At 46.2% G+C, this 20,287-nt stretch overlaps 1 protein-coding gene across 3 annotated transcripts in view; it reads right to left on the reverse strand.

Moving 5' to 3' along the window:
• LOC140186224 (uncharacterized) overlaps positions 1-20,287 on the reverse strand; it is a 91,722-nt gene that overhangs the window by 25,095 nt on the left and 46,340 nt on the right. For all 3 annotated transcript variants that reach the window (XM_072240219.1, XM_072240220.1, XM_072240218.1), the window contains 4 exons: positions 14,978-15,915; positions 5,745-5,796; positions 4,024-4,135; positions 2,517-2,650 (listed from right to left, as the gene is read on the reverse strand). In XM_072240219.1, the coding sequence (XP_072096320.1) occupies positions 2,517-2,650; positions 4,024-4,135; positions 5,745-5,796; positions 14,978-15,915 (1,236 nt within the window). The remainder of the gene's footprint in view (positions 1-2,516; positions 2,651-4,023; positions 4,136-5,744; positions 5,797-14,977; positions 15,916-20,287) is intronic.

Raw genomic sequence — 20,287 nt, forward strand, 5'->3', positions numbered from 1 at the left:
TTTCTTTGTTTAGCGGCTGCCTGTAAGGAGACAAATCTCAAGGTTGTATAATATATTCATACTTTGATCATAAATGTCCTTTTAATTTTGAATCAATCAATAAATACAAAGAAACACAACAGAATCAATGAAAAACCACAAAGGTATACAATCAGTGTGCAAAAGACAACAAACTGTGGAAATACAGAAAGATAAGAATAAATAAGCAAAACCATCAAGAACATGGGATGAAGAGTCGTTGAAAGTGAGTTTACTGATTGTGGGAACAGTTCCGTGATGGAGTTATCCCCTCTGCTTCCAGAGCCGAATGACTCAAGGGTAATGACTGTTCATAAGGTTATCTCTTTTCTGATAGCAACAGCAAGAAGAGTGCATGTCCTGGATAGTGGGAAGGGAATCTGCCATCCTTACCCATTCACAGATAATGATGGCAACAGGAAGAAAGGTGCATGTGTTGCTCATTCACGAACACAGTTACATTTTAACAGGAGCTCAGTCAGTTCTCACGCCAATTTCAGAAGGCAGCTCTTTGGGGCATCACAGTAGCATAGCAGTTAGTGCAGTCGCTTTTCAGCACCAGCAGTTACCAATCGTGGTTTGATTCCTGCCACCCCAGTAAGTATGTTCTCCCCATGAAGGTGTGGAGTTGCTCTGTGTGCTCCAGTTTCCCCTCGTACTCTAGGGTTGGAGTCATAGCACAGAAACAGGCCCCTCAGTACATCTAGTCCATACCAAATCATTTAAGCTGCCTAGTCCTATTGACCTGCACCCAGACCATAGCCCCCCGAACCCCTCCCATCCAAACTTCTCTTAAACATTAAAATCGAGCTTGCATCCACCATTTGTGCTGGCAGCTCATTCCACACTCTCACCACGCACTCTGTGAAGTTACCCCTCATGTTCCCCTTAAATATTTCACTTTTCTCCCTTAACCCATTGCCTCTAGAGGAAGGAACCCAGGGGGAAGTGATAGGCAGGTAAGAAGAAGTAAAAGTGGAAAAAGTCTGCTTGCGTTTATCCTATCTCTACCCCTCATAATTTTGCACACCTCCATCGAATCTCCCCTCAATCTTCTGCATTCTAGGGAATAAAGTTGTAACCTATTCAATCTCTCCTTATAGCTCAGGTCCCGGTAACATCCTTGTAAATTTTCTCTGCACTCGTTCAATCTTATTACATCTTTCCTGTAGGCAGGTGACCACAACACTCCAAAGCAGGCCTCACCAATGTCTTATGCAACTTCAACGTAACAGCCATCTCCTGTACTCAATGCTTTCTTTAATGAAGGACAATGTGCCAAAAGCTTTCTTAATGACCCCATCTATCTGTGACGCCACTTCCAATTATGGACCTGTATTCCCAGATCCCTTTGCTCTACTGCACCCCGAGGTGCCTTACTGCCCACTATAAGACCTACCCTAGTCGGTCCTCTCAAAGTGCAACACCTCACTCTTGTGCTGCCATTTTTCAGCCGGTCCAGATCTTGCTGCAAGTTCTGATAGTCTTCCTCACTGTCCACTACACCCCCAATCTTAGTGTCATCTGCAAATTTGCTGATCCTGTTAACCACATTATCATCCAGATTGTTGATAGAGATGACAAACAACAACAGACCCAGCAGCTGATTAGTGCCATATTGTGGGTATGTTGCGTGGGCCTCGGAAACTAGTGGGCTGCCCCCAGCACTTTTGCTCAGACTGTGTCGATTGTTGACTAAAAACAACACATTTCACTGCATGCTTCCATGTTTCAACGTACATGTGACGATTACAGCTAATCTTTCTCTCAATTCCCAAATCCCGGGGATGAACTTAGGCAAGAGGCAGGAGGACATTCAGATGAATGCTGATGAATTACATCCGCCTGCAGGCTTTTGGAAGATATGCCTGGGCTGAGCTACATGTAGGTTACTGTCCTGGTGACCGAAGAACATTCCCACTGCAGTAGTAAATATCCATTTTGGAAACAGCAAGATAGGGTATCTCGAATGCTCTGGAGAGTCGGAGAATGAGAGGAGATCTGATGGAGGTACACAACATTAAGGGGTATAGATAGGGTAAATGCAAGCAGGCTTTTTCCACTGAGGTTGGTGGATGAGACTAGAATTTGAGATCATAGGTGAAAGGTCAATATTGTAGGGGAGCCTTCACTCAGAGGGTCGTACGAGTGGGAAGCGAGCTGCTAAAAGTGGTGGAAGTGGGTCAGCTGCAACAGTGGAGAAGTTTGGTTAAGTGGCTGGGAGGGGATTGGAGGGCCGTGGCCCAGGCGCTCCCAATCTTTTTATGCCATGGACCAGTATCAGGAAGCAAGGATTAGGCAGACCAGTTTGGGATAGACTAGATGGGTGAAGGATGTGGCTCTGTGATGTAGTGCTCTATGACTCTATAAATAAACAATCAGGTTTAAAAGAACACATATGAAAGAAATATTTGGATTGCAAGATCAAACAATTCTCTACCAATCACTGCACTTCCCCCCTCCTCCCTCCCGCGTTATGGCCAAGGTTCCCAATGTACCTTTGTCTTAAAACTGGAGAAATGCAAAGTGCCCACGCTGGGACCAGCAGAAATCACAAAGATCTCATCACTCCCGGACTCCGTCACTACCGACTCGGTGGAGGCGACTTCCATCTCGGCTTGGAGGGAATTACCTGCAACAGATCAGGACAGCAGAGTGGAATCTCTTACGGAGTCACCCATAGTAGATCAGGACAGCACTGAGAGTGGAATCTCGTATGGACTTACCCATAACAGGTCAGGTGAGTACTGAGAGTGGAATCTCGTATGGACTTACCCATTACAGGTCAGGTGAGTACTGAGAGTGGAATCTCGTATGGACTTACCCATTACAGGTCAGGTGAGTACTGAGAGTGGCCCTCGGAGGGAATGACCTCTATCAGGTCAGGTGAGCACTGAGAGTGGAATCTTGGACAGAGAACGTGGTTGAGAGGGTAATATATCAACCATGATTAAATGGCAGAGCAAACTCAATGGTTCTATGTCTTATGGTCCAATCCAATATCTCCTACACAGGTTTTTGCATCTTCGGCCCAAAGGAAGAGGGGAGAAGAGAGAATGTTCAGGGTCTTTGATTATGCTGGCTGCTTTATTGAGGCAGCAACAAGTGTAGACAGAGTCCATGGAGGAGAGGCTGGTTCCTGTGATGTGCTGAGCTGCCCTTAGATGTTCTTACTGTGGTTTAGAAGACTGAGGGAGGAATCGATTGAAAACTACTGAACTTGAAAGGCCTAGAAAGAGTGGATGTGGAGAGGATTTTTCCAATATTGGAAAAATCTAGGAACAGCAGGCACAGCCTCAGAATTAAAGGAATTTCTTTAGCTAGAGGGTGGTGAATCTGTGGAATTTTTTGCTACAGGTGGCTGTGGAGGCCAAGTCACTGGGAATATTTAAAGTGGAGGTTGATAGGTTCTTGATTAGTCAGAGTGTCAAAGGTTATGGAGAAAAAGGATGAAAATGGGGGTGCGGGGGATAATAAATCAGCCATGATGGAATGGCAGAGCAGACTCGATAGACTAATTCTGTTCCTATTTCTTACAGTTTTATGATCTTATCTTTCGAGAGCTTCAAACCAAATACAAAGAAATGAGATGAATCAAGGTCAAATCTAAAAGGCGGCAGACTCACACATTTGTTCTTTATTTTCCTTTAAGACCAGAATATTAGCAAAGGACTTCTTAAAAATATCTTCCACAATTCTAAAACTTTCCCAGTAGGGCAAATGGAGAAAGAAAGGGTTGGGTGGGGTGGGGGGGTTTGACTTCTTCCAGCAGTGGTTGGGACCTGAAGTCGAGCAGAGGTTTATTTAACTTGGGGGGGGGGGGTTACGGACAGGGTACAGGTGGAGGTGGTTTTGCAAGGTTTGGGTGTAGGGGTCCACGTTCACTGGGAAAAGGTGGGCACACTGTACAATAACTTTGGGAGTGTTTACACTGTATTCGTGGATGGTGGGCAGACCCTTTCTTTAACCCGCAGGAACCTGGAGCCACGGCCACCCAGCACTGACCCTGTCGTCCCAGGCTGACGCTGTGATTGTTGTTCTCGTTTTCATCCTGATGCGTCCCATTGGGTACCAGCTGCATCTCCCCAATATCAGCTGCAGAATTCTGGATCCCGACCTATGAAAGTGAAGGTGGACATTGAAACAATGACATTAAGGTCGGAATCCAAATCAGGTTTATTATATATTGACATACGCTGTGCCAGGACCACCAGACTAAAAAAGTTACTTTCCCCAAGCAGCAAGGTTGATCAACACCTCCACCCACTAACCCACCCTTCCACACCCCCAACCACCACTACTTAATCACTTCTTGATCTTATTATGTTCTTTTTGCTGCATCGAGCCTGGAGCAACAATTATTTCATTCTCTTTTACACTTGTGTACTGGAAATTACATTAAACGATCTTGAAAAAGAGTAAAATATGAGGTAGTGTTCATGGGTTCATTGTCTGTTCAGAAATTTGATGGCTGAGTGAAAGAAAATGTTCCTAAAACATTGATAGTGGGTCTTTAGGCTTCTGCACCCCCTCCCTGATGGTAGCAATGAGAAGAAGGCATGACCCGAGTGGTGAGAGTCTTTGATGATAGATGTCACCCTCGTGAGGCAAGATGTCTTTGATGACAGGGAGAGTTGTCCTCATGATGGAGCTAGCTGCGGCCCGATTAGCAAGGATCAGGGTCCATACCCAGAGCTCGGTGAGCTTGAAGGACAAAGACTGTTGTTGAGTCTGAAGTCAGAAGCCCAATGTCTGCGAGTCTGGGCCAAGGACAGGTGGGTGGAGACCCAGTGTCTGTGATTCTGAGAGTCCGGGGCCGAGGACTGGAGGCGGACTCTCCTGTGTTTGGAGGCCTGTCTGTCCGTGAGAGAGTGGGAAAGGGGTTTGCTTTGCTCTTGCTGTCGTATTTTGTTCTGTTGTTTGTATTGTTCTGATGAACAATGTCCACAAACTATGTTGGCACTGGTTTGTGTGGTGACACTGATGGCCTGCCTTGTGTGTATTGATTGTCAATGCAAACGATGCAGTTCACTGTATGTTTCAATGTACCTGATTAAATAAATCTGAATCTGAGTATTGTGAAAGGAGAAAAGATCTGGCAGCTAAAGGTTTTTAGAAAACAATGTTCATTATATCATAGGTTATGTAAAGTTGGAAAATAATTTAGTTCCATCTGAAACCAGAGTTTTAGATCTCATTAAATTAATCTGCACATTTTTAAAAAATTGAGATACAGTGCAGAACAGACAGTTCTGGTACTTCAAGCTGTGCCGTCCGGCAATTCCCCTGATTTAACCCTAGCCTAAACACTGGACAATTTACAATGACCAATTCACCTACCAACTGGTACGTCTTTGGACTGTGGGAGGAAACCAGAGCACCTGGGGAAAACTCACACAGTCACGAGGAGAACGTATAAACTCCTTACAGGCAGTGGTGGGAATTGAACCCAGGTCAGCCGGTAAAGCGTTGTGCTAACCACGACTCTACCGTGCCGCTCTAAATACAGCGGTGTGAGGTGCTATGGTAGCCTCAGAGAATTCATTTTATGCCTCAATGTACATGTGATAAATCTGAATCTGTGGCCCACTCTCAGAATTATCCAGTCAATCCCACTCCAAGTTCTCCCAGAAGTCCAGCAATCTTCCGCTGTCAAGGATTTAATCAGATTCCCTTTGAAAGGTAGCTACTTCCAAATCCTACTCAATTAAAGCACCATCTTTTACCTCGCGATTCCTTGAGCAGTGGGAACACCTTCCTTTATAATGAGACCTTCTCCTAAGGCAAGAGAAAACATTTTCAGTAAACAACCCGGCACATTCTCAAAGCTGACACTGAAATGTGTGCAAACAGGATTTTTACAACACAGGCAAGTTTCTATGACACCTCCTACAACTGTGGAACACATCCCAGAACATTTCCAGTTTGTCATCTGACTGTACATCTACAGTGGTGCTAGAAAGTTTGTGAACCCTTTAGAACTTTGTCTATTTCTGCATAAATCTGACCTAAAATGTGATCAGATCTCCACGCAAGTCCAAAAACTAGATTAAGGGATCCCAATTAAATAAATAACACAAAAAAACATTATACTTGTTCATGTTTTTATTGAGAAAAATGATCCACTATTACGTGTATTTGTTGGAAAAAGTATGTGAATCTTTGCTTTCAGTAATTGGTGTGGCCCCCTTGTACATCAATAATTTCAACAAAACATTTCTGGTAACTGTTGATCGGTCCTGCACATCAGCTTGGAAGAACTTTAGACCATTCTTCCTTATAAAACATCAGTATTTCTGGGATACCTTGCATGAACAGCCTTCTCCAGGTCACGCCACAGCATCTCAATTGGGTTAAGGTCTGGACTCTGACTTGGCCGTTCCGAAAAGTGAATTTTCTTCTTTTTAAACCATTCTGTTGTTGATTTACTCTTGTGTTTTGGACCATTGTCTTGTTGCATCATCCAATTTCTATTAAGCTTCAGGTGACGGGCTGCTACCCTGGCATTCTCCTGTAAAATGTCTGAATGCAATTTTGAATTCATTGTTCCCTCAATGATTGCAAGCTGTCCAGGCCCTGATGCTCCTTCCACCTTGCTTCACAGCTGGGATGAGGTTTCGGTGTTGGTGTACAGAGCCCTTTTTCCTCCAAACATTGCTGTGTGCATTCTGCCAAAAAGTTCAACTTCTGTCTCATCTGTCCACAGAACATTGTCTCAGAAGCACTGTAGAACATCCCGGTGGACTTTTACAAACTTGAGACATGCAATTTTTTTTTTTCTGGAGAGCAGTGGTTTCCTCCATGGTGTCCTTCCAGGAACACCATTCTTGTTCAGTGTTTTTCTCATAGTGGACACATGAACAGAGACTTTAGCAAGTCCTAGAGATTTTGCAGGTCTTTTGCTGTTACCTTTGGGTTCTTTTTCACCTCTTTTAGTATTGCACATTGTGCTCTTGGTGAGATCTTTGTAGGACACCCACTCCTGGGAAGAGTAGCAAGACGACTGAATTTACTCCATTTGTAGACAATTCCCCTTCCTGTGGTCTAATCGACACTCAGGTCTTTAGAAATGCTTTGTAGCCTGTTCCAGCTTCATGTATCTCTAGAATTCTTCTTCCAAGGTCCTCTGAAAGATATTTTAATGGAGACATGGTGCACATAAACAGATCTTTCTTGAGAAGAGCAGACTCTGTCAACAAACTGACTTTGTGTGTCTTTCTCTACAATGCTCACCTCAAATCTCATCTCACTGATTGTAACACCTGACTCCAAATAGCTTTTGTAGAAGATATTATCCCAAAGGTTCACATACTTTGTTGAGCCTCGACTGTGATTGTTTAAATGGTGTACTCAGTAATGACAAGAAGTAGTAAAATTGTTTGTGTCTTATTACATAGTAGTTTAGGCAGAATGTGTTTGTCTATTATTGTGACCTAGATGAAGATCAGACCACATTTTATGAGTAATTAATCCAGAAAACCAGGTAATTACAAAGGGTTCACAAACTTCTTGCAACTGTATACAACCAAATGAAACAATGTTCCTCCAGACTACAGTGCACCAACAAAATAGTGAGGGTACCCAAGAATTTTGCACAGTACTGTAGTAATTTTATGTACTATACTGCTGCAGCAAGGAAAAAATCATGACATATGTGAGTGAAGATAAACCTGATTCTGATCTGGGTCTCTATTGTGCACTGAGAGTGGGAAGGGGGCAGGGAGAGGGGAATCACAGTTGGGAAAAGGGGAGGGAGAGGGGAGGGAGTGAGAAGCACCAGAGAGACATTCTGTAGTGATCAATAAACCAATTGTTTGGAATCAAATGACCTTACCTGGTGTCTCAGGGCTGGGTGTGTCTGTACCCACAACAACCACCCCCACCCCTCACACTCCTTCTCTGCCACCTGTCCCACACCCCTCCCACAGCACTCCACCCTCACCATTCCCAACATCTTTTATTCCCACCAGATTTACAAACTCGCTCTCTGCTCCACGTTGACAAATACAGAACTGTGCAGAAGTCTTAGGCACTGTAGTTATATATGTGCGTGTAAAGCTTTTGCCCAGTACTGTATCACACAAAGAACATAAAAATATTACCATAAGTTAATAAAATCAATTCAAAAAGTGCATGTTATACACAGCTCAGATAAACGGTAAACAGCTCGCTGTCCGAGTGACGAGAACTCCGTGGTAGTGGGTATTCATTAGTCTTACAGCCCAAGGGAAGAAGTAATCTTTCATCTGCAATCCAATTGAAAAGTAGGAAACACAGCAAGTAATTTCCACGGAACATAATCCAGCAATCTCCCTTCCTCAACCGGTGGTGGAAGGCGGCAGAGGCGGTTTTATACTTGGTAAGCAAGGTGAAAGGTGAAAGGGAGCAGATGGACACGCAGAGCGATGGTTACAGTCAAGCCAGCCGTGATTCTCTGAGCGATAGACAAGGCTGAGGGGCCAGGTGCTGATGGGTTTGCTAGTTTCTGATCACATTAATGTGGGCGGCACTGCAGTGGTTAGCACAACGCTATGACAGCGCCAGTGACCCGGGTTCAATTCCTGCCTCCGTCTGTAAGGAGCTTGTACTTTCTTTTCCTTGGAACACAGGAGAATGAGGGGTGAGCTTACAGAAATGTCTAACTTCATAGAGTATTCATAAGGGGGATGGTAACAGTACTTTCCCCAGGGTAAGGGAGTCCACAATCAGGGGACATAGATACTGTATAGGGGGAGAGGAGAAAGATTTGAAAGAGACCAGAGAGAGGGGAAACCTTTTCCACCCAAGGGGAAAGATTTAGAGGGGTTCAGAGAGAGGGGCAACCTTTTCCGCACGGAGGTGGTGAGCTGCCAGAGTACAACAGGATCATGCAAGCAGCATTGGGATAGGTAGACATTGGGAGGGGCTTTGAGGTCTAGGGTCCAAGCACTGTAAATTGGGACGAGTTGGGTGGACACCGTGGTCAGCATGGACTGCTTGGGCCAAAGGGCCTGAATCTGTGCTGTATTGCTCTGTGACTCTGCAACTCATCCAAGCCAACATGTTACCCACCTAAACTAAAATCCCATTTGTCTGTGCTTTGCCCACTTCTCCCTGAACCTTTTCTATCCATGCACGTCTTCAAACACCTTTTAAATGTTGTTATTGTTCCTGCCTCAACCACTTCCTCTGGCAGCTCATTCCACTGCAGTGGCACAGTAACTAGGACAATGCTTAGCAGTACCAGCGACCCTGGTTCAATTCCCACCACTGCCTATAAGGAGTTTGTACCTTCTCCCCGGGACCATGTGGGTTTTCTCCAACAGATCAAAGACGTACTGGTTGGTAGGTTAATTGGGCATTGTAAATTGACCCATGGCTAGGCTGGGATGTGTGTGTAACTCAAAGCCTTTCACTAACCAAATCTATTTGGATTTATGCATCACATGTACATTGAAAGATATAGTGAAATGTGTCACAACAAACACGAAAGGCTAAAGGAAGGAACTCAGCACCTACGGAAACTAATAAACCGTCGACGTTTCTGGTCGAGACCCTTCATCAGGACTGGAAAGGAAGGGGGAAGAAGCCAAAATAAGGTGGTGGGGAGGGAGGGAGGGGTAGGAGGACTAGTTGGCAAGTGATAGGCGAGACCAAGTGAGGGGGAAGGTGGGTGGATGGAGGTGGTGGGGGGAATGAAATGAGAATTTTGGAGGTGATATGTGGAAAAGGTAAAGGGCTGAAGAAGGAATCTGATAGAACAGGAGAGAGGACCATGGAAGGAGGAGGGGTACCAGAGGGAGGTGAGGGAGGTGAGGGACAGGTGAGGAGAAGAGACGAGGTGAGAGGGGAATGAGAATGGGGAATGGAAAGAAGACCCACCATCCCCCGCACCTGGTCTTACCCATCTCCTGGCAGCTTCTCCTCCTCCCCTCTCTGGCTTTTGTCCCCTTCCTTTCTAGTCCTGATGAAGGGTCTCGGCCTGAAACGTCAATTGTTTATTCATTTCCATAGATGCTGCCTGACCTGCTGAGTTCCTCCAGCATTTTGTGTGTCTTGCTCTGGAATGCCAGCAGCTGCAGAGTGTCTTGGTGGTACAATATGTCATTGGCGTTAACAACTGATTCACCCAAGGGTATCCTGGAGGCACCCGTAAGTGTCACCATGCTTCCAGCACCAACCGAGCTTGCCCACAATGTAGAACAATATTTGATATGGAGGTACCACAACCAAGCAGGCATCCCTTCTTCTTACCCCTTTCTGACTGGAAAGACAAAGGAGCACACACCGTCCTCAAAGGGCGATCAGAAGTGGAGAGAGTGAGCAATTTCAAGATCCTGGGTGTCAATATCTCTGAGGATCTATCCTGGGCCCAACATATATACTGTAATTCAGTATTTTTTCTATTATTCTGTGTTGCATTGTACTGCTGCGGCAAAGACAACAAATTTCATGACATATGCCGGTCATATTAAACCTGATCCTAGATTCTAGAGGGTAGAGATGGGACACAGGTTAGCTATGATCTCACTGAAGGTTTAAGAGGCCGAATAGCCTCGCCCAGTTCTAATTTTCTTAATTGGTTGAGAAGACAGACATACACAGTTTGCTGAACAGAGGGGGGTTTTGTTTCAGTTCTGTATTGAGACACCATTTTAATTATATCTTGAAACCAAGCTGCTGATCAAAGGACGTTACTGAAGCCACCCTGTCGAGCGGTGACATTCAGTGTCTGCTCACATGGGACTGTGACCTCTGTGATGTTTTCTTTGGGGCTGGAGAGAGGAGGAGGATTTTTACAAAATAAACACCAACCCAAATCCCGATGGTAGCCAGGACGCGATTCCATCTGGATTCAGTTAACCCCTGTCCAAGGGCTAATTTTTCAGATTGCTGACCGCGATTAGTCCCTGGAAGAGTTACACAACTGGTCTAGATGTCCCATTTCCAGCAGGAGGTTCTTCTCTCCATCTCTGATGTGAAACTGCTTGTTCAGGGTGGGCTGGGGGACCAAAGGCCAAAAGAAGCAAAGGCCAGCGAGACACCACTGGCGACAAAGCATCCCTGTGTCAGATTTCTCACGCCCTCCCAGCCTTCTCTTCATATTTATAAGCAGGGTGGGGGTGTTGTTCGATGAGGCCAAGCCATTGGGTGCATTTAAAACAGAAATTGATAGGTTCCTGATTTGTAAATGGGGGGGGGGGGGCAAATGTCATGGGAAGAAGACAGGAGAATGTGATTGAGATGGAAAATAAATCAGCAATGATGGAACAGAGCAGACTCAATGGGCTGAATGGCCTAATTCTGTTCCTAAGCCTTTATTGTCCGTGAACCGAGTGGCTTCATGGGCTGTTCCAGAGGCCAGTTACAAAACAACCAGTTAATAGGGACTCGGTTAGACCTAATAAGGTCACAGAGTCTTTCGCTAATGATAACGGACTCATAACGGACACAAAGCTGGGAGGCAGTGTGAAATGTGAGGAGGATGTTATGAGAATGCAGGGTGACTTGGACAGGCTGGATGAGTGGGCAGATGCATGGCAGATGCAGTTTAATGCGGATAAATGTGAGGTTATCCACTTTGGTGGTAAGAACGGGAAGGCAGATTATTACCTAAATGGAGTCAAGTTAGGAAAAGAGGAAGCACAACGAGATTTAGGTGTTCTTGTGCATCAGTCACTGAAAGCAAGCATGCAAGTACAGCAGGCAGTGAAAAAAGCTAATGGCATGCTGGCCTTCATAACAAGGAGAATTGAGTATAAGAGCAAAGAGGTCCTTCTGCAGCTGTACAGGGCCCTGGTGAGACCATACCTGGAGTACTGTGTGCAGTTCTGGTCTCCAAATTTGAGGAAGGACATTCTTGCTATTGAGGGAGTGCAGCACAGATTCACAAGGTTAATTCCCGGGATGGCGGGACTGTCATATGTCGAAAGATTGGAGCGACTGGGCTTGTATACTCTGGAATTTAGAAGGCTGAGAGGGGATCTTATTGAAACATATAAGATTATTAAGGGATTGGACACGCTGCAGGCAGGAAGCATGTTCCCGCTGATGGGTGAGTCCAAAACTAGAGGCCACGGTTTAAGAATTAGGAGTAGGCCATTTAGAACGGAGTTGAGGAAAAACTTTTTCACCCAGAGAGTGGTGGATATATGGAATGCTGTGGAGGCTAAGTCTCTGGATGCTTTCAAGAAAGAGATGGATAGAGCTCTTAAAGATAGCGGAATCAAAGGTTATGGAGATAAGGCAGGAACTGGATACTGATTGTGGATGGTCAGCCACGATCACAGTGAATGGCGGTGCTGGCTCGAAGGGCTGAATGGCCTACTCCTGCACCTATTGTCTATTGTCAACTGACTTTAGGTATTCCAATCAAAATTAAAGAATAATTTTATTTATATAGCACTACAGCAGAGAAACAGGCCCTTTGGCCCATCAGTCTGTGCTGGACCATCAATTTCCCGAGGGCCATCAACCTGCACCCATACCATAACCATTCACACCCCTCCCCCATCCATGTACCTTTCCAAATTTCTCTTAAATGTTGAAATTGAACGCACATCCACCACTGGCACTGGCAGATCATTCCACACTCTCACCACCCTCTGAGTGAAGAAGCTCCCCCTCATGTTCCCCATAAACATTTCACCTTTCACACATAACCCATGGCCTGTGGTTGTAATCCCACCCAAACTCAGTGAAAAAGCCTGCTTGCATTTACCCTATCTATACCGCTCAATCTTCTATACCTCGATCAAATCAGGGACTAAAGCCCCAACCTATTCAATCTCTCCCTATAACTCAGGCCCTCACATCCTGGCAACATCCTTGTAAATTCTCTCTGCACTCTTTCAATCTTATCTACACGACAGTGAAATGTGCCATTTGTGTCACAATCTAACAGTCTGAGGTGGTGCTGGGGGCAGCCCGCAAGGACTGCCAGGCTTCTGGTGCCAACATAACATGCCCGCAACTCACTACCACTACCCTGTACACCTTCGGAATACGGAAAAACCTCAACTCCACCACTACCCTGTACCCCTCTGGAATACGGAAAAACCTCAACTCCACCACTACCCTGTACCCCTCTGGAATACGGAAAAACCTCAACTCTACCACTACCCCGTACCCTTCTGGAATACGGAAAAAGCCGGAGAACCCAGAGGAAACCCATGTGGTGACAGGGAGAATGTACAAACTCCTCAGAGGCAGTGGCGGGAATTTCCCCAAATGACTGTCACAGCAAAGTTTGATGGTAACCACTACCAGGCCGCCTGTAGTTCTGGTCACCATGACATTAGAGCCAGTAACCGAGACTCCTCTGCTGAAGGTATCATAGCAAACATTCCATTCTTTGAGCTTCTGATCATCAGATTTCTATCTGGGATAGTCGGGGGTTTAATCAGGTTAGACAGGTGGACCTATACTCTCCACTAGAATGACAGGTGTCCCCACTGAAACACAAATTCATTACCGGAGTTTGTTTATTTTATTGAGATGCAGCACGGAATAGGGCCTTCTGGCACCACTCAGCAATCGCCCGATTTAACCCTAGCCTAATCACGGGACAACTTACAATGACCAGTGAACCTACTAACTGGTACGCCTTTGGACTGTGGGAAGAAACCAGAGTACCCAGAGGAAACCCACATAATCATGGGGAGAATGTACAAACTCCTCACAGGCAGCAGTGGGAATCGAACCCGGGTCACTGGTACTGTAAAGCGTTGTGTTAACCACTACACTACCATGTGATGGGAATTGAACCCGGGTCACTGGTACCGTAAAGCGTTGTGCTAACCACTACACTACCGTGTGATGGGAATTGAACCCAGGCCACTGGTACTGTAAAGCGTTGTGCTAACCTCTACACTACCGTGTGATGGGAATTGAACCCGGGTCACTGGTACTGTAAAGCGTTGTGCTAACCACTACACTACCGTGTTGAGTTGACAGGGTAAACACCTCTCCTGGCTGAGGGGCCAGGAAGCACGGGTTACAATCATGAGATAAGAGAATTGACAAGCAGGGCAGAGGTCAGGCAATTTGTTCCGCTAGAGAACAAACATTTTGAATTCCTGAGAGGGCCTCGGAGGCTCAGTCACTGAGGACAGTCGACAGGACATGAAGTGAATCGAGGGTTGTGGGGTAGTGCGGCAGATTAGAGGCACGGTGAAAGATCTGATGAAAACGTGGCCCTATTCAGTGAGCGTGAAGGGAGAAGAGATCGAATCACATAATCCTGCTTCAATGTCGAAGAATACAGCGTATTTGATTTAATTTCTAGATAGTGATCTTTTTCTTTTCCAAATTTTGATTACGAATATAGATCATATGATTGAAAGCCCTAATCCAAACTGTAGGAGACCCTGCTAAACACCAACAATTTATTCATTTGGAGATACAGTACAGTAACATGCCCTTCTGGCCCATGCCACCCAAATAGACCCCTGTAACCTACTAACCCATGTAATTTGGAAAGTGGGAGGAAACCAGAGCACGCAGAGGAAACCTACACATTCCTGTGGAGAATGCTCGGACTCCTTAAAGACGCCAGTGGGAATTGAACATGGGTCGCTAGCACGGTAATAGTACCATGCCAACTATTGCACGACAATATTTATCTTTATTCAAAGTCTACTGGCTGCAGAGCTACGGTAATGACACGATTAGCGCAACACTATTACAGCTCGGGGCGTTGGAGTTCAAAGTTCAATTCTGGCATCTTCTGTAAGGAGCTTGTACGCCCTACCCATGAGCATGTGGGTTTTCTCCAGGTGCTCCGGTTTCCTCCCACAGTCCAAAGATGTACCAGTTAGTAGGTTAACCAGTCATTGTAAATTGTCCTGTGGTTAGCCTGGGGTTAAATAGGTGGGTTGCTGGGCGATGGAGCTCGTTGTGCTGAAGCCAACCGTCCCATGCTGTATCTCCAAACTTTAAAAGAAGTTAATAGACAGGTCCAAGAGGAATTTAAACTCACCTCCAGATGCGGCAGACGGCAGTCAGGAGAATGGCCAATAACAAAGCAATGCCACCAATGACCAGGAAATGGATCAGGTTGTCGTGGCCTCTGACCTTCAGCGGGTTCTGGAGGTCATTGCCGAGGTCATTTTCAAAGTGGTAGAGCAGCAGAAAGCCTCGGCCCTGGTCCGTGGTGGTGATCAGCTCCACAACCACCTCCACCATCTCCAGGGGAGAGCCGAAGGTCAGCGTCTTGTTCACCGGTGAGTTGTCACCGCAGAAACGGACGGAGAAAGTTATCAGATCGGAAATATACAGAACGTCGTCCGGACACACCTCGGGAGGTTCGGAGGCTGGGACGTTTGTCCCGGGGGATTCCTCCCCTTCAGGCAGCTCGAGACGGTCCACTTCCAGTTGCTCCCCACCTTGCTGCTCAGTACTGGACATTGAGACGTCAGCAGGGGCCACACTCAGGGCGGACGTCGCCAACTCAGCGTCAAGTGGGGAGTCACTCACTGAGAAATTGTTCATTTGGGGCAACACCTTGATCAACTCTTTCTGTGTCTGTTTGTCTGCAGAGCCTAGGACGTCGACCTTCGAACCTTTTGATTCTGACGCATTTATCTCATTCAACAAGACCTTGACTCTCCCACCAGGACCGGTGTCCTTCATGGGTGAATGCAGCTTCTGGGACTCTTGGGTCCGCACTGAACCCCTACCCTCAGCTGAACTGGAGTCTCCCTTCTCCTGACTCTCTGTCGCAGGGGCTTGGCGGCCCTCATCGCCTGGGCCCTCAAACACGTCAAAGTCAAAAACTTCCAAGTCGAGACGAACTCCAGGCGGGACGAAGAACTGCCAGACGCAGTGCGTGCCTGCGGCGTACCTCATGGGAAAGCCAGGAGACAGGATGATCCCTTCAGGCTCAGAACTGACCACAGCACCGCAAGAATAATAGACCTAGAGGCAAAATATTGGAAGAGTTAGACATGGACATGCAGACAGAGTGGGGCAGCACAGCGCAGGCTCTTCGGCTCATGTTGTGTCAACCTCTTAACCGACTCCAAAACCAATCCAACACTTCCCTTCCATACAGCCCTCCATTTTCTACCATCCATGGGCCCATCTGAGAGCCTCTTAAATGTACCTAATGTATCTACCTCTGCCACAGCCCTGACAGTATGTTACACTCACCCACCGCTCTCCATGTAAAAAACATTCCCCAATCACCTTAAAATTGTGCCCTCTCTTTCTGGCCCGGAAACAAAGTGCTGGCTATCCACTTTGTCAATGTTTCTTACTGTCACTTACACTTCTTATGAAGTCACCTCTCAGCCTCCTTCGCTCCAAAGAGAAAAAGCTCTAGCTCACACAACCTTTCATCACAGGACATGCTCTCTGATCCAAGCAGTATCCTGGTAAATCTTCTCTACACTTTTCCTATATCCTTTCCAAAATGAGGCGACCAGAAATGCAGAAATGAGCACAATACTTGGTGGTCTTCTAACCAGAACTTTATAGAGCTGTAAAATTACCTCATAGCTCTTGAACTCAATCCCCTAACGAAGGCCAACACGCCGAACTACCCTATCACCTCTCACAGAAACTTTGAGGGATTTACGGATGTGGACCCCAAGCCCCTTGTTACTCCAGACTGCTAAGAATCCTGCCATTAATCCTGATTTCCATTTTCAAACTTGGCCTTCCAAAGCGAATCGCTTCACACTACTGCGGACTGAATTCCATCTGCCATTTCTCAGCCCAACTCTGCATCATGTCAGAATCGCTTTACTGGTGATATGTGAATTTCTCTAGCTAGAGTGGTGAATCTGTGGAATTTATTGCCACAGGCTACTTTGGAGGCCCGGTCTTTAAGCATACGTAAGACAGAAGTTAATAGATTCTTGATTGGTCAGGGCATGAAGGGATACAGGGAGAAAGCAGGAGATTGGGGCTGAGAGGGAAATGGATCAGCCATGATGAAATGGTGGAGCAGACTCGATGGGCCAAATGGCCCAATTCTGCTCCTATATTTTATGGTCTTGTACCAGAATCGACTGCAGTTCGGCACCAAGCATAAAACACAGGACAATACAGTAACTGACAACACAATAGAAACTTATTTACAAGACAATCATGCAAACAGCCAAGAGCAATCAACAATTAGCAGAATGGTCACATGTGCAAATGTCAATAATCAAACTTAAATTAGTCATTCAATTTAATAAAATTAGTCCGCTCCATCTTGGGTAGCAGCTTCTGTCGTGTCCAAGACGTTTTCTAGGATCGGTGCCTTAGGAAGGCGGCATCCATCATTAAAGATCCCCGCCACCCAGGACATGCCTTGTTCTCATTGCTACCATCAGGAAGGAGGTACAGAAGCCTGAAGATACACACTCAGCATTTCAGGAACAGCTTCTTCCTCTCTGCCATCCGACTTCTGAATGGGACACTGAACCAGGAACACTGCCTCACTACTTTTTCATTTTTTGTTTTTTGCATTACTAATTTTAACTTAACTATTTACTGGACATATAATGTAAGCTTTTTTTCTCCATATTTATCACGTACTTTATAGTACTGCTGCCGCAAAGTTAGGAATTTGACAACATATTCCAGTGATATTAAACCTGATTCTGATTAAATAAATGTAAACATAGGAACAGACTCAATAACTAGCAGCAGAACAAGGAGAGCAGTCCCATTGTAACCCACGTCAACTTTCTACACTACCCATGACTCCAACCGTTGTGTCATCGTGATGCAATTACACCCCCGCAGCGCCAATTCACTCCAACTTATACAGACAGGTAACCTGATCGCTTCCATGAACTGCTCTTAACACACAACAATTTGATGACTAACCCGACTGATGGGGGTGGACAGATCGAAATAACAAATGTCATTACCGTTCCCGAGTTTGTTATTTTCCCCTGTGGTGTGGCAGCTTCCAACCCAGACCTGGTTACAAATCATCGTTATGTGTCGTGTTGTATGACAAGGGCGATCCTGGTCTTTCCTGGCAAATTTTTCTACAGAAATGGTTTGCTACTGCCTTCTTCCGCTTGGCGTCTTTACATGACGGGTGACCCCGGCCATTATCAACACTCTTCAGAGATTGTCTGCCTGGTGTCAGTGGTCACATGACCAGGACTTGTGATCTGCACCAGCTGCTCAAACGACCATCACCCCCTGCCCCCATGGTCACCTGACCCTGATCCGGGGGGGGGGGGGGGGGGGAGGCTAAGCAGGTGCTACACCTTGCCCAAAGGTGACCTGCAGGCTAGCAGAGGGAAGGAACACCTTAAACCTGCTTTGGTAGAGACATATCCCTACCATGCCACCCATTGGTATAGAGGGATATGGAATTAATGCAGGCAAGTGGGATGAGTAGAGATAAGTGGCAAAGAATAAAGAACAAAAGCCAACTCCACTCTGGTTAGTAAGCAGGAAAGCAGCAGCCATCAGAGACCCCCACCATCCAGGCCAAGCTCTCTTCTCACTGCTGCCATCAGGAAGAAGGTACAGGAGCCTCAGGACTCACACCACCAGGTTCAGGAACAGTTACTACCCCTCAACCATCAGGCTCTTGAACCAAAGGTGATAACTTCACTCACCTCAACACTGAACTGTTCCCACAACCTACGGACTCACTTTCAAGCACTCATCATCTCATGTTCCCAATATTTATTACTTATTTATTTTTATTATTTTTTTTAAACTATTTCTTTGTATTTACTGTGAATGCCAGCAAGAAAATGAATCTCAGAGAAGTATTTGGTGACATAGGCGCACTCAGATAATAAACTTACTTTGAACTTCGACAGCGGAGTGCCTGAAGTTCCTTGTCTGCCTTTCGAACTGGCCCCCTCACTGAATGATTCTACCCGCACCAAAGCTCGTGCCACCACTAACACACACGTAATGAGACCGAGAGAACTGATAAAGCAATCTGCTCACTCCCTCCATCACCAGTGCTCTCTCAACTGGGTGAAGTGGAACCAGCTGGAGGCCAGAGTTCGGACAAGACCAGCATCCAGTGGCTTGAGGGACACACATAACGTGCTGGTCAGGCAGCATCTATGGAGAGGAATAAACAGTCGACGTTTCAGGCCAAGACCCTTCATCAGGACTGGAAAGGTAGGGTGAAGAAGCCGGGAGAGGGAGGGGGAGGGGGACAAGCTGGCAGGTGATAGGTTCAAGGTTCAAAGTTTATTTATTGATTGGCATACAGTGGGGTAAAGGCCCTTCATGCCACATCGCCCAGCAACCCCCCCCCCCCGATTTAATCCTAGCCTAATTATGGGACAATGTACAATGACCAATTAACCTACTAACCAGTACGCCTTTGGAATGTGGGAGCAAACTGGAGCACCTGGAGGAAACCCATGTGGTCACAGAGAAAATGTACAAACTTCTTACAGGCAGCAGCAGGAATTGAACTCGGGTCACTGGTACTGTAAAGCGTTGTGCTAACCATGACACCACCATGTGATGGGAATTGAACCCGGGTCACTGGTACTGTAAAGCGTTGTGCTAACCACTACACTATCATGCCATTATCAAAGTATGCATCCAGTTTACAACCCTGAGATTCATCTTCTTCACAGACAGTCACAAAACAAAGAAACGCCAAGGAACCCTGTTCAATGAAAACTTCAAACACCCAATATGCAAACAAAAAGAACAAATTGCACAAATGGTTAAAAAAATGAGTGAAAAACACAGAATATAAAACATCAAACCAGAGTCGTTGAAACAGTCTAGGAATGGTCAGTTCAGTTTAGCGCCGTGTCGTTCGTTGACTGCCGGCCGCAGGGTCAGTCTGTCCTGATCAAAATCACACAAAGGGTGAGACCAAGTGAGGGGAAAGTCTCCCTCTGGTGTCCCTCCTCCTCCTCTTTCTGCCATGGTTCAGATTCCTTCTACTTCAGTCCTTTATCTCTTCCACCTATCACCTCCCAGCTTCCTACTTCATCACATCCTCCCCCCTCACCTACCAGCTTGCTGTCCTCCCCCTCCCAGTCCACCTTCTTATTCTGGCTGCTTCCCCTTCCTTTCCAGAACTGAAGGAGGGTCTCGGCTTGACACGTCGATCGCTTGTTCCTCTTCATAGATGCTACCTGACTTGCTGAGTTCCTCCACCATTTTGGGTGCATTGCCCTGGATTTCCAGCATCTGCAGAACCTCTCTTGTTTGAGTCCAGTGGCTTGTGTGTAACAGACAAGTCGGGGAGGACCCTCCTCACAGCTAGAGAAGAAAACCCCTCGTTTCCCCTTTTTTGGGTGTAAATGTGCTCACAGCCACAGGAGCATTCATGTCGTGACTGTGA

The sequence above is a fragment of the Mobula birostris genome, chromosome 22 (genome assembly GCF_030028105.1).
Source record: "Mobula birostris isolate sMobBir1 chromosome 22, sMobBir1.hap1, whole genome shotgun sequence".
Taxonomy (NCBI): Eukaryota; Metazoa; Chordata; class Chondrichthyes; order Myliobatiformes; family Myliobatidae; genus Mobula; species Mobula birostris.